The 13,913-nt window shown below is 37.6% G+C and overlaps 3 protein-coding genes across 3 annotated transcripts in view; 1 reads left to right on the top strand and 2 right to left on the bottom strand.

The window, feature by feature from the left end:
* Nucleotides 1-1,505: 1,505 nt before the first annotated feature.
* On the top strand, nt 1,506-5,516 carry LOC149044738 (uncharacterized). The gene is made up of 3 exons (XM_089206070.1): nt 1,506-1,844; nt 1,951-2,252; nt 2,454-5,516. The coding sequence occupies exons 1-3, from the start codon at nt 1,559-1,561 to the stop codon at nt 2,772-2,774; spliced, it is 909 nt and encodes a 302-aa protein (XP_089062196.1). The 5' UTR covers nt 1,506-1,558; the 3' UTR covers nt 2,775-5,516.
* Nucleotides 3,481-6,512, bottom strand: LOC149044737 (uncharacterized). The gene is made up of 2 exons (XM_089206068.1): nt 5,801-6,512; nt 3,481-5,516 (listed from the first exon to the last, which is right to left on the bottom strand). Exons 1-2 carry the CDS (start codon nt 6,403-6,405, stop codon nt 4,238-4,240), a joined length of 1,884 nt encoding a protein of 627 aa, XP_089062194.1. The 5' UTR covers nt 6,406-6,512; the 3' UTR covers nt 3,481-4,237.
* Nucleotides 6,513-6,888: 376 nt separating this feature from the next.
* Nucleotides 6,889-13,913, bottom strand: part of LOC113669445 (uncharacterized) — a gene marked incomplete in the record, with an annotated part of 7,551 nt that continues 526 nt past the window's right edge. The window contains 3 exon segments of the mRNA XM_089206069.1: nt 6,889-8,067; nt 8,594-8,957; nt 12,365-12,431. Of these exon segments, the coding sequence (XP_089062195.1) occupies nt 7,081-8,067; nt 8,594-8,857 (1,251 nt within the window).

The following is a 13,913-nucleotide window of genomic DNA, read 5'->3' as shown; positions in this document are numbered from 1 at the left end:
GCGCGGTGTCATCGGTTGAAAAAGCGTGCTCTATGAGAGTATAGAGCATAGAGCTGAGCTAAAGCTGTCACGCCATCTGCCAAACTTTACTATGTTCGACCTTTTCCGGGACTTCCTTTTAGCTTTTTTCCGATAATTGAAAGTGAAATTTCGGAACAAGCGAGCCGGCAAGTAGCAACAGAAGAACCAAATAAAGGTTTGTTAACATACAAGGCGCCGTAATTTACGTTATTAAAACGTGAGCAGATACGAAAATCCTCAAAGGAAAAAACAAAATAGACATTAGAGGTTTTAAAGATTGATTCACGCTCAGTTAGATTGCAAGCTTACCTACGGAAATAAAAATCAAACACAGCTAACACTCATATAGTATATAAAGTTCAGTGTTCAAAAACATAACAGAACAAAACAGAAATTATGAATAATACAACCAAACTGGCATAACTGTTAAAATTCATTCTAATCATGACGGTGTCTGAGCGAATATGATCATGCTGAAGTCCATCGCGGCTCGCTCATCATGGCGATCTCCGGTCATCACAGCAAGCCTCAGAAACTACATCGGCCGCCCTTCGAGTGAAAAAATAAGAGCTTGCTCTGATATCCTTTCCGATGCGTTGAGTGGAAAGTCACATCTGTCACTGCAGCCGAGTTTTGCGGCGCTGTCATCCCGAGCGATCTTCATGTTCCACTGAATTTGGCTGTCGTTCATTCTAATAACACTTGCCCTGAACAGTTTGTTTTCTACCTTGTCTTGTGAAAAAACTCGCATGTTTTTATGAGCCATAATTCGGCTGAAGTTCACTGAACATTTCACTTCAAGATTCTGTATTAGAGACTTAAAAACTTCAGGCAAAAGTGTTATATTCGACCTACCGAACTATTTTAGTTTGTAAACTATCGCAGAAGGTGAACTTTGATGGTTTTTTAACTTGGATGGTTTGACACTTTTGACAGCTTTAGTCTTGTACAGCCAATCAGATTATTTGAACCATTCTAACAGGGATTCAGATTGGCTTATTGTAGCGTGCTTTATGAGAGTATAGAGCATGCTGACGACACTGTTGTTCGCTTTGGAAATAAAGTTTGTTTTGAAAATTGAAAGTAATTCTTGGGGAATTTAACGGATTATTTATTATAAAACAAATAGAGAAGCCTTGACTGTGCTCTGTTCTGTTGTAAAGCGATTAGGAAGCGGCTAGAGCACTCAGGAAGTGGGGAGAAACACGAGACGTAGTCGAGTGTTTCTCCCTACACTTCTTTCGTGCTCTAGCCGCTTCCCGCGTGCTTTATAACAGAACAGAGCACAGTCAAGGCTTCTCTATTTGTTAATGATTGCTTCTGATCTTTCTGACAGAGGGCTGACGCTCTAAACGTCAGCGTTGGGAACTCATAACGTTGGCCAATTTACATTATCTCAGTTTATAATAGTCCCTTTTAGGGTCACTCGGAACATCCGCTGACTAAGACCGTGAAGGCTCACGCTGGTGCACGAAAGTGAGGCTTATCCTGAGTCGCATCTCGTCTGTTCACCACACAATCGCCAATATAATCGAAAATGGAGCACAAAACTACTAGAAAGAAGCAAGCGAGACGAGGAAAGGAGTGTGCGGCCTCTGAATGTACGAATACAGAATATTTACGCACTGGAAAATCGTCTGGCTTGCGATTTTTTCACTTCCCGAAAAAGCGTTCATTAATACAGCGATGGTGCAACCTTATCAAGAGACACAACGGTCGAGATGGGTTCGTAGTTACTTCAAATACTGTTATTTGCGAACAGCATTTTCCTGCTAGTGACATCTTCAAACGTCCAGGAGGAAGTAGAAGTAGATTACGTGATGGTAAGAGTTTATATAAGTTGATTCAGCTAAGTTGTAGCTGCTTTACGTAAACGAGTCCATTCTCAAATTATAAACACAATGAACTGATAAAATATATTCATTTCAGGAGCTGAACCATCGATATTTCGGTGGACGTCTGGTATCTGTAAACAGAAAAGAGCGTCACCAAAACTACGAATCCCAATGTCAGTCAATTTGACAGACACCACAACTTCAAAAGTGACAACAACCGAACCAACAACCACCACAACTTCAAAAGGGACAACAACCGAACCAACAACCACCACATCAACATGTAATACGACTGTAAATATGGGCTACGAAACCTTTCAGAATTCGAATGAACCGGAGGACCAGGAAGTGTTTCATGTTGAAGCAATTCATTCAGAATGCTTGCCTTCACTTATGGTAACATAAACCATAATTAATTAACCATAGTTAATTATGCATAAACCTTAGAAAGTTGTCCTAAAATAACCATAAAGCTTGCATCTTTGTGCTGCAATGTTCTTTAATGTACATGGCAAACAACCTACGTTATCACATGAAAAAGCTAGTTTGTGTAAATAGGTTGAAACCAGTTTAATTTTGATTTCATATTTTTTTTAGTGTGATGTGTCAACCCAAACTGATATCTCATGGCCTCTGCTGTCCAACTGTGCACCTATTTCTCATGACCATAACTATGCATTTGAACTGAATAAGTCACCAAACAACAGCACTGAGTACATATTGACTATGGAAGAAAGGTTACAAGTACAGACTGAGATGGTTGATAATCTACAAAAGAAAGTTGGCAACCTACAACAAGAACTAGAGGAGTACAAAGATCGTGAATTTAAACTGGATAATTTTAAAGATGACAATGATGCAATTACATTTTGCACACGTAGCCGATCAAATATTTTTTGTATGTGCTTATCTTACTAACTTTTTAACTCCTCTTCTTGAGCCTCAAATGTGAAGTTGATTTACATCTACTGTCAAAAAATAAGGATGAATTTTTCAAACGAGACAAGTTCCAGATTTTCATAGGTCTGCAATGTTTGATGTACCATAAGTTTGTAGGCAAACTAAGTAAATAAGTAAATTACAGTTGAAAATGAGTGGGGTTTGCATGAAGTACAGTAATGGTGTGCATTGATGCTTTTTAGTACATTAATGTATACAGTTCATAAGTGCATGTTCTCAGAATAAACCTAAGAACTGTGTGTGCATCATAAACACACCATTACTTTGTAGTAGTAAAGATAAGTTAGTTATGATTATCAATTCAAATACAAATAGGTAGTTTATACTGTGACATTTCAGTCCAATGTTAAATCAGTGCTGTTTGCAAAAACCTCTTAGAGTTCACAGTAAAGTAGGTTGTGAAAAACTGCTATAAACTCTTTACAAAAAAATGCAGAGTTTTATGTGGTAGTACTAGCAATAATAGAACAATGAAGAGAAATGTAATTGTGCATGCACTTAGAAATACTGGTATTCAATAAGGGCCTGATTATTAAAGTGGTCTGAGTTCTTTTGTTGTCACTCCATTCAGTCTCTTGTGGGCACAGAACTAAAAAAGCTCAACTACACTAAATGAGGTCAGTTTGCTTCACGCTTTGTGACTACAAGAGATGTGGCTATGGTAAAAAGTTCATCAAAGTTGATTCAGATTTATTGAAATGATTGACTTTTTTGTACAATATATGCTTATGCAAATGATTAATTGAATTAAATGATGTCATCAATGACAACTGAATACTGAAATAATAAACATGTGAGGCAATAACATTTACAATGATACTGTTACTACTACTTTGCAGTTAATAATATTCCAATTTGAAGTTGTGTTAACTAACTCCAGCATAAAAGAAATAGTTTTTTTAAATTCTCTTGATTAATGCAATATTGTAGTTGTGTACATTTTTACATACCATGAACTGTGATAAAGAATATATTACATAATACTGAGGCTGAAGTTGCTGTCAATGGAACTGTAAAATGGAATGTCCCCCTGATTATGAAAATCCATCTGTCCAATAATAGTTTGAAAGGTTATATCACAAGCATGTCTGATACACTCCAATAACTTAATATTCTAACACAACAGTAGAATTGATTCAAGAAGTAAACTCAAACAAAAAGCATGCTAAGCTATTAATATTTTACTTTTACTCTCAGTTTTTATGGTAGAGGCACTTGAACTTGCCATTAAACAAAAACTACAAAGTACAAACTAATAACAAACCTATGCCACTTGTGGATTCTTGGTATATGGCTTTGACATAACTTATGATCTATGTCTATTCCTTTTTGTTGCATACAAAATGTCTGTCCTGGTGCAGGGAAAGTATCTAGGAACCCACAGTACCTATTCATTCTTAGTTAATATAAAATGAAGAAGACTAAGAACTTCTTGTCGTGTAAGGCTGCCACCCTCCATGGTTATAAAGACGGACCCCTCTTTTAACCCTTCTTGTCAGAACTTCGGGTAAAAATGCCCGACGATAGAAGTAATCCAGCTTTGGTAGAGCTTCCTTGTGCCACCACTGTTTGTCAAATACTATCCTTTGTATGTAGAGGTTGTCTGCTCCAAACCATACAACAAAATCTACCCATTGCAAACATGAAACATACATCTGCCCTTGGACTTGATAGTAATACTGGTGTCCTATCTTCAATGTAGGCATCCCAGGCTTCAAAGTCATACAAAAATTCTTGTCTTGACAAGCCTCTTCAATTGTCATACCTTGTTTAGAGTATGGACATTTGATTTCGAGGCCACCTTTCTTACAGTGTGCCAAAGGATCATAAACCATTCTGTCCAAGCTAGCCCCCAATCCTGGTCTAATCTTTGATATGTAAGTCCCAACTTTCCAAACTGTCAAGCCTGTGTTTCCTTGGGAGTGTTTGTATTTAATATAATCATTGATAGCATTATCTTCATGCATGTGACCATACTGTAATGCTGAAACATTAGTGGTTTCTTCAATTTTGTACATGATTTGCTTTAAAAGTTTATCAGGTTCAACTTTTCTCTTAGCAGCAGCTTTGAAATTTGACGCAGTTAGTTTCTCCTGTTTTAGTTCCCTCCAAAAAGTATTGTCCTGGCCCCGTGACAACCTTTCTATTCTTTCAACATCATTGTCAGTTATTCTCTCTTCATATATATCAATCATTGACTTGAATTTCTTTGTTGCAATGTCATAATCGTCATTGAATGTCAAGTCCATGTCATCATGTTCTGAGGTAAGTTCTACCATTTCTATACAATTAAGTGGTACACATTCACATGTACTGTCAACAATAACATTTTGACTGTCCAGGCTTGGCTTGATATCATGAAATAGAAAAAGAGAGCTACTTGGTAAGTGCTGGCTAAGTTTCACAAGCATAGAGTTTAATTTTGCTTTATTGAGCACTCTATCACATGGGGCTCTTGGATCATACACACTTGATTTAACAGAAGTTCTGTTGTCCTTTCCATATCTGTACTTCACAATGTTGATGTCATCAACAGGTTTTGCAGCCACTTTACTATTTCTTGGCACATTCCATGCACACAGCCTTGAAGTACATGTAACTGGTTCACTGCGATTTTGTAGTCCCTGTCTGTTGAAGTCTTCGATGGCAAAGAGAATACCACCAACATGGTTGCATTGGCCATGGCCACCAGAACCTAACCTGTCAAAAAATACATTTATAATAAAAATAATAAAGTGGTATTTGAGACAAGACATGAAATTTCAGGTTCGATAAAATAATATAAACATGCTAAAAGACCTTTATATTCATTGAATTACATTGATTCAATATTTTACCGTCTACAATCGGATTCACACATTCATACATCACTGTATGGAAAGAGGTTTGCATAGTTTTGCACTAGTATTTCTACTCGTAAACATGTACAGTAGGTATAAACAATTCATAAAATAAGCAACTGAAAATATATCATATAATCTTACCCTGCAGGGCACTTACAAGCAGCCCTCAGTACTTCGCCTTTGTTTGAAAATACTATTGCGACTGAGTATTTTGTTTGCTTCATAGAAGCCAAAACTTCTCCTTTGATGTAGACAAGTCCTCCAACTTCTGCAAGCTCCAAATCTTTGATATGACCTTCGGCAAAAAACTGGAAAGCTTTCAATTTCTTATAGCCACTAGTCTTCAGAGCGATGTGATCATACTTGTTTGTTTGTATGACCAAGTAGTCGTATAGACGGACAAAGTCAAACGCTGGCAAATTTCTCAAGTCCTTCTGCCACAGATTGTTCCCTTTGACATCTCTAATTAGAGTATCATAGCTTAAGTCATTGTCTTTGCTCTTGTGTGGAGCAGATAGTTCTAAAAACTGCGCTTCTGCTGTCTTTGAAGTCGATGGAGTGTCACATGTGCTCGACGCCAAGACGCCACAAATTCTTTCTACCAGATCGCTCTTTTTCCCGCTAACTTTTTGACCAGACTGTTTCAGAATTTCCTTCAGCTCATATAAAGTTTTCTTTTGAAGTTCCTGTCGATTAATATCTCCCAATGTGAAGTGTTCGCTTGAATTTTCGCGGTCTTCTGCCATTACGAACTTGGCAACATTAGCCGATTCAGGATAAGCCTCAATTCCATGTTATCGCGCGACTGCGATAATTAGAGTCAGCCGCGATTCTAAATAACTCCCAACTGGACTATTAGTGATAAAACTAGATTAGAACTGACAACAGTTTCTCTAGAAACTACCCCCTTAAGTTATTCATCAATCATCAATCTTTTACTCGCTAAGCAAAGAACATCGCGCGCACATCCTATTTGCGGTACAATACACATTGCAAATTAATAAATGATATTAGTTTGCCTGCTATCAGCGAATCAAAACTTTGCGTTAGTTACTACGAAATAATTTAAATTGTTCTCTCAACTACAGTCAATTGCAATGCACTAAATAATAAATAGCCTCATCTACAGTCGGAGAATGTCAAAGGCGTGTGATTGATTGCTTAGTAACCAAGGTGTTTTTTCTTTATCCTCTTAATGAATTCAAAATTTATCGTATCAAATGAGACAATTCATGTTCAATAATAAAACTTTAATTCTTGAAGTTTTGAATTTTATTTTTTTATTTGTTTGTGAACCCGTTGTGCCGATTGTGTTACATTAAACCGTGTGACAAATTGTGCCAGAATGGCTACTCCTTCTAAAAGAGTAACAGTCGAAGATATCACATGCCCTTCTTCAGTTTCCTAAAGAACAATTTTTATCATTTTAGCAAAACTCTTCCATTTGAAAACAGATTTTGGTCGTGATCACCTGCACCATTACAAATCAGCGATGCGCACGAGCGAGTAAGCCTCCTATGCAACAGAAATACTGTATCTTTGTCCTTGGCAAACACAACAATACAAGACTTGATAGATTTTGTGAACGATGTCACATCCCCCGACAGTACAATCACCCTGCCTTCATCTTCACAATTCAACTTGTCTATTTCTTCAAGCATAGCGTCAATACTTGTTGGAAGAAGATCAGACACAATGGAAACAGGAAAGTTCAAAGTCTCCGCAATATGAGGCGCTAACAGCAACAAATATGTCGAATCTGAAGTCTTCAGATTGACATCGATTAAGAACTTGCCTCGGTTGTTTATTAAGATTTCCACTCCCATGAAACCGAAGTAGCCATGTTTATTAAGGTATTTCATTACCGGTTTGACGACATCCCAAGCCAGTTTTTTTAGGTCCTCTTGCTCGTTCCAATCAACATCCGGGACCAAACCGTGCTCGCAGAACGATTTTCCCGCCATCTTTCGCCGAACACCCAACCAGTGAACGTCGCCATTTTGAAAAAGATACAGTTGGACATTCAAAAAGTCGCTAACGTTCTCAACGACTTCAGTGATGACTGGTTCATGACAATGGAAATTCGTTTTAAGTTCACGAAAAGCTTCTAGGGCTTGATCTTTTGATCGGGCAAGAAACACTCCCCTACCCCCGACCCCTTGAGTAGTTTTGATCATACAAGGTAGCGTGTAGTTGTCACGTGACATGTACCGAGGGCAGGGTGCTCCCATTTCTGGAATTCTGGTCTTGGAGCTGAGAATGTAGTGGATATCGGGATCCACGGCATGTTTTTCGGCTGGAAAACTTTGAAATGGAAAATTGACCACCAAAGGACGCTTTCCAGTATCTTCATTTTCGAATATTCTTATCTCGGGTCTCGGAAAGAAAGGCAGCCATTTAGACCAATGCTGAAAGGAAAAGGAAATGCAAAAACAGAGAGAATCTTCATTACTATTGTCAGTCTGTTCATGGAGTAACTGAAAAAGACACTGCCAGTGTAGCAGTGCAACCTTAAAACCATAAAACCCTGAGAGTGAATAGCATCTAGTCTCTCATAAAGGTATTACGGCTGAATCAAACATTAGGCTTGTGAAAATTAAGGAAATGAAAGAAAACTTTAAAAGATCCTAATTTTTATCCAAATTCTCTTTGTCAGTACCACAGTAAATAGGCAAAGAACAGTAAGGAGAATATACATGCTGATGTTAGGGTGAAAAGGGTTGATAAGATATCATTTAGTTAAACTTTAGACGACCGATGGAAGTTCCGTTTGCAAAATTTTTCGTGAAAAAGTTCGACCTAAATTAAATTTCGACGTAAGTTAAGATTTCGTAGAGGCGCCTGTGCGCTATCTTGTTACCTCTGGCTTGTACAAATTGCTTTTTGAATTCTTATCCAATTGTTTTCTAATGGATCGATACAGAGTTACCTCACCTCGGTAATAAGAGGATGAACAGCGCATGTCAGTAAAATTGGAAGATCATTACCAGCCACAGGGCATGCTCTCATCGCCTTCAGGTATCTGTGGTCAGCGGTCATATTAGGAGAATAGTCATGGATGAGGTAACTCCTACTGTTTACGAAACTTGCTTTGTGGTTGAATGTTGATGGTCTTTCAGGAAGTATGTAGGCCTGGGGTAAATCTTGAGCCAAGAGACTTCCAAGTGTTACCACATTGTTATTGGTTAAGGCATTCATCTTTGAAGAAGGGCCTGGGACTGACAAAATGATGATCTTTCGTTACCTCATGCGTGACGGGTAATGCGAGAGTCACTGAAAGTTAATTTCAATGGAGTAACTGTAAAGAAAAGTAAAATAATATTTTGCTTTAATTCCTCTAGTATTTTAACTAGAAAAGAAAAGTCATGCGGTTTTCTACTCTTTGATATTTGATGAGCAGCCTTCACTTAAAAAAAAAACCCAACAAACAACCGAAACAAACAAACAACAACAAGAAGAAAATATATTAAAACAAACAAACAAAAAAAAAGCGGCTGCAAGGAAGTCTGACAAGAAAAAGTAGAATTTTGGCATCGTACAAAGAAAGGGAACTTGAAACAACTGGCCGCACTCTCTATTGATTAACCTGCGTTTTAATTTACGGGGGATGTCGGTAGAACGTAATGTTTGGAGAACCGCCGAAGAGCGCTTATTCTCCTGTTTACCAATAGTAAGTGAGGTCAGTTGCATTTTGAAAATAGTGATCGGTTTACTGGTACAAGAAACAGTAGGTTGTAAACCAAACAGAACTCGGATATTACAATTTCAGTTATTTCATACAGTTCTTATTTGAATTTTGAAAATAGTCATCGTTTTACTAGTACAAGAAACGATAGGTTGTAAACCAAACAGAGCTCAGATGTTATGATTTCAGTTATTATATACAGTTCTTAATGCTAGCCAGCAGTTGATAGGACGTTTAACCACGCAGGACTGAAGCAAACCGAAAGTTGTTATCTTATCTACGTCGAACAGAAAGACACATACAAAGCTGATTGCTTGAGGGTTCTGTGTTGTGCGATGTTCTTTATACGAACGCTGATTTGTCGGCAAGTTTCTTTTGAGCGACTGGTTGAAGACTAAATACATCCTTCATGTAATTAATAATTAACAAGACTCTGTCAACGCTTGTAACATTTCAGTTATGTTTTCGTGTACGTTGACATTATGTTGAAATAGAAGTTATCAAGTTATCACCTTAACTAAAATGCGTGAACTTTTAACGAAAAATTAGGAACAATCAATTTTCGCCGTTCAACAATTGAGCAGAGGTGAAACATTCAGAGTCGAATGTTTGTGTTGCAGTGAACCGCGATATCAAAAACACATGCGCCCAAAGAGCTAAATATTCAATTTTTTCTTACAGGTGGCTTCATCTCACCGACCACTTTAGGTAAATTTATCATTTAACCGTCGATTCACATCGCAAATTGTTGTTCTTTAAATTTATCTAGAAAGAACTAGCGTCAGGAAAAGTTATTTTGTAAGGTCAGTTTATCCTTACCCGTAGAAAGCACGAAGAGTGGCCGCGATGCGAGAGTAATTTTCTGTATTGAGGCTTATTTCACTGGAAGAACACAATGTTTGTTTCTCTTTTGGTGGTAATAACCGCTGCAATTTTAATTTGAACCGTGGACACCTACATCAACTTCTATATTTAGCGTCGAAATCTTCGGCAAAAGTCCAAAATTTTATCATGCATGAATTCTGAATCGCCCCTCGCATTTTGGAGAGGCATTTGTTCTGTTTGTGTAAAGTTAGAACTTTAATTTAAGGTCGGTCATTAATTTGTCAGAAATTTGTCAAATTGCTTGTCAGAAACTATACATTAAAAATTTCCCTATCCCTAGACTTAAAACAAGCGCTTGAATTTTAATATCTTTGCTGGTTGTTCTGCAAAACCAAGCCAGCGTGTCACGTTGGATTACACCATGGCGAGAGCATTAACCACGAACAAAATTTTATACATCTGGTTAAAAGTTTAGCCAAACTAGGAAGCGAAGATCCTAACTAAAGTTTGTTTCCCTACACTCTCTTTCTATTTATTTCAGCCCTCCCAGACGAGCCCAAAATCGCATGGAAAGGAGACTTTAACCCTTAAAGTTCCGTGAGTGACCAAGAAAAAATTTTTTCTCATGATGTCAATACAATATCAAGAGAAGCGGTAAAAATAAAGGAAAAAATCAATTAGGGGATTATAAGTTGACCCAATACTAAATCCTCTGGAACAACATGATATGAATTGTATCTCAGACAGTAAGAGGGATTAATACTGAGATCTGGGGAGTGAAAGAGTTAAAAACTCGATGTACCGTGACAGAATATTCCCATGTGGCCAACGTCACGCCACGCGAGCCAATTCAATCCGTTACCAAGTGACAACCTTCGGGAATAACCGCAAGTCACACGACACGATTTTCAAGCCAACTTTCCTTTAACATCATTACCGTTTTTTGAATTGCCATTAATAATAAAACCTACACCAAGTATCCTCAACAACGTGTTTTGTAAACATTGTTCATATACACCTTCACGAATGATGTCTCTACAAAGCGAAGTTCATTCGAAGTGTATTCATCACGGTGGTAAGAGCCAGGTTTTGTTAATGTACCTTAGTCGCTTTATCCTTTGAACTGTTATTTGTTTGCAGAAGAAATCAGAGTTAATCTTAGACTAAATATAGTCCTCTCTAGTGAATTAGACTAAAATACTTTATCAAGGCTATTTTTGGAGTCACTGAATTATGCACTGTTTACAAATTTTTAAACATGCATATTCAAATAGGGCAAAATTGAGTGTCATTGAAATTATTTCTGCAAATCTGATGTGCGTTTCATTGTTACATCGTTTGTTAATCATCTTCACCTTTGATCACTCGTCTCCCTGTGTGTTTGTTCTTTGCTCTTCGAATGTTTGTCTAACGTGGCGAACGATTGCCTAAAGGGTTAATTTCATTGAATTAACGAGAATTACGGGCTACAGTAAAACGTCGACAATTCAAGATATGGAAATTGTTTTAACGAGACATGTCATGTTTGGCATGTGCGATTCTGTGTCCTCACTTCGTTAGCAGTAGTTTTTTGATAACTTTACACAAAAGTCTAGATTTTGGCTGATTAATTTGTCGATAAAAACCTGCCTTTCTCCTTAGTGGTGAACTCCCGTCGCAACGTCGCCACTGATTAACAAAATATAAAATAATAAAAATAGATTTTTTGTTGCCATTTCTAGGACGAGAATCATAACCACGACACCATGCGCGAACGAGATTTTCAAATAGAGTCGGGTCAATTTGGCAATAGAAAACGCGAACTGACGACAAGGTTTTGACAGAGCGCTGAACGGGCGAGAACAAGTTATCGAAACGCAAACGGCAGTAATATAATCCTGATATAGGTTCCGAAATTGAGAAGCAAAGGCAATAAATACATAATTGTTCCAACCTTATCGTTCAGAAAGTTCTTTAACTGAAGCTTCAAGAGGCATTCGATAGTGCGGTATAGTCTCTTAGCTGGCTTCTCTAATCTTGCAGTGATGTCTACCTTTTGATCAAGTTTTAACAAACTTTAATTTAATGGTTAATAATAAATTCCGCTTTTGTACTCTAATCGCTTGCTCTTCAAAACAGTTCCGTGATTCCGAACTTTGAAACACATGCGATTTGAGACAAGGAAGATTACTTTTCTTGTTCACAGTTTCGCTTACCTTAAAGTTTCTCCATTTTTCCCCCGGGCTGATCAGTGAACAGGTCATTTCTTGAACTGCTTCACCACTGCGATAAATGCTAAATGCTAAATAAAGAATGACTGAATTTCGAAACAATATATGCGGTGGTGCATTGAGTGATGTTGCAATTAACTCGAATTTACATCTGCGTTGCAAATTAGTTGAATAGATTCACGGACCTCTCTGGAGACTCGGAGCCATTCTAAATGGGGAACTTGATCCGCGGGTTGTCTGACACGAAACTCCCATAACAGTTGATGGCAAAAGTGTTAGCTTCAGAAATTTATTCAATCACTTCTCTCAATGTTGCTTTCTGTTTATGACTCTGTCCTAACACAACGCCTTCGATCAAAATTAGGAGGCGGATTATCCGTGGCTTTTAAATATTGCTAACTCTCATACAACTATTGAGTATGAAAGAGATCTTCGCAGCAATGACCGCAGTGAATTTTTTTAGGCCTTATTTTCACTGCTGCTTAAGTAGTTTTGCTGAAAGATCTCTTTCATATTCATTTCTTAATTGACAGTTTATATACACGATTTTTATATATTTACAGCCATTGTCAAAACTAGTCTTTCAGTTCTAAGAGCACACGATGAAAATGGAATCGAGGTCTTATTATGGCTGATAATTGAGTGTATTTTCCTTTGTTATTAGAGCAGTAGGGATTAAAACAGCTTGTGAATCTTTATGTTTAGAAAGGAGTTCCACTGTCCCCTTACCCATATCTTTTCCATCTAAATTGCAATTGGATCAATTAATTCAAGTGGAAGGATTTGTTTGTTTCTATTTCTTGAATACTGCTTCTGAGTCGAGTATTAAACCTCCTTGCTTTTCCTCTAAGATTTTATTTTCCCTTTCTTTAGAACCCAAACGGTGGAACAAGAATTTCCGTTTCCGACTTTCAGGGTTGCTGTTTCTTTCCACATGTTTGAATTTCCGGAAATGGCAAAAGAACTGACCGCTAAGGCAAACACTAAAACAATGTCACGCGTTTGTCAATTATACAGTCGACAGCTGTTATCCATTTAACCCTCAAGATCTGAATGCTAAATCTCCCCCTCTAGCCACTGTACACTTTCTTGTAAATAAGTTACAAGAATTTGGTTTTGAATCAAGATAACAACTTCTGAGTATTCACAATACCTGTTTGCGGGATGATATACGGAAGTTATTGGAAGAAATTGCGTGTTAATCACCTCCAGAAATTAAAGGCTAAGGTGTCACAGTGTGTAAGTTCGTTACATAGAAATGTTATCTTTTTCGTTCAGTGAAATAGAGTAATGAATTAATTTAAGTAGTAGGAGTTTTTTGTCACCAGTTCATGAAAAGGGGCATAAAGTATTTAACCTTTTCATACCCTAACATGAGTATCTATATTCTCCTTACAAGAGGTATCGAATGGTCCCATTCAATTTAAAAGCGCTCGAAAAATTTGGCCTTTGCTCGAATTGCTCGCAAAAATTGCACGGGTGCTCGCTTGCTCGTGCTCGCAAAATTTTTGCAACTGCTCGCATGCTCGCATTC

The sequence above is a fragment of the Pocillopora damicornis genome, chromosome 5, assembly GCF_964200805.1.
Source record: "Pocillopora damicornis chromosome 5, jaPocDami1.2, whole genome shotgun sequence".
Lineage (NCBI taxonomy): Eukaryota > Metazoa > Cnidaria > Anthozoa > Scleractinia > Pocilloporidae > Pocillopora > Pocillopora damicornis.
This window is presented reverse-complemented; position numbering and strand designations above follow the sequence as displayed.

What these genes read in the sequence shown, in the direction of transcription:
- LOC149044737 (XM_089206068.1), bottom strand. Translation starts at nt 6,405, where the DNA reads ATGGCAGAAGACCGCGAAAATTCAAGCGAACACTTCACATTGGGAGAT. An exon ending in GCTTGTAAGTGCCCTGCAGG is followed by an intron (nt 5,517 to 5,800) that starts GTAAGATTATAT and finishes ATTTTTTGACAG; the next exon opens with GTTAGGTTCTGGTGGCCATG.
- LOC149044738 (XM_089206070.1), top strand. Translation starts at nt 1,559, where the DNA reads ATGGAGCACAAAACTACTAGAAAGAAGCAAGCGAGACGAGGAAAGGAG. An exon ending in TAGAAGTAGATTACGTGATG is followed by an intron (nt 1,845 to 1,950) that starts GTAAGAGTTTAT and finishes TATTCATTTCAG; the next exon opens with GAGCTGAACCATCGATATTT. An exon ending in AATGCTTGCCTTCACTTATG is followed by an intron (nt 2,253 to 2,453) that starts GTAACATAAACC and finishes TATTTTTTTTAG; the next exon opens with TGTGATGTGTCAACCCAAAC.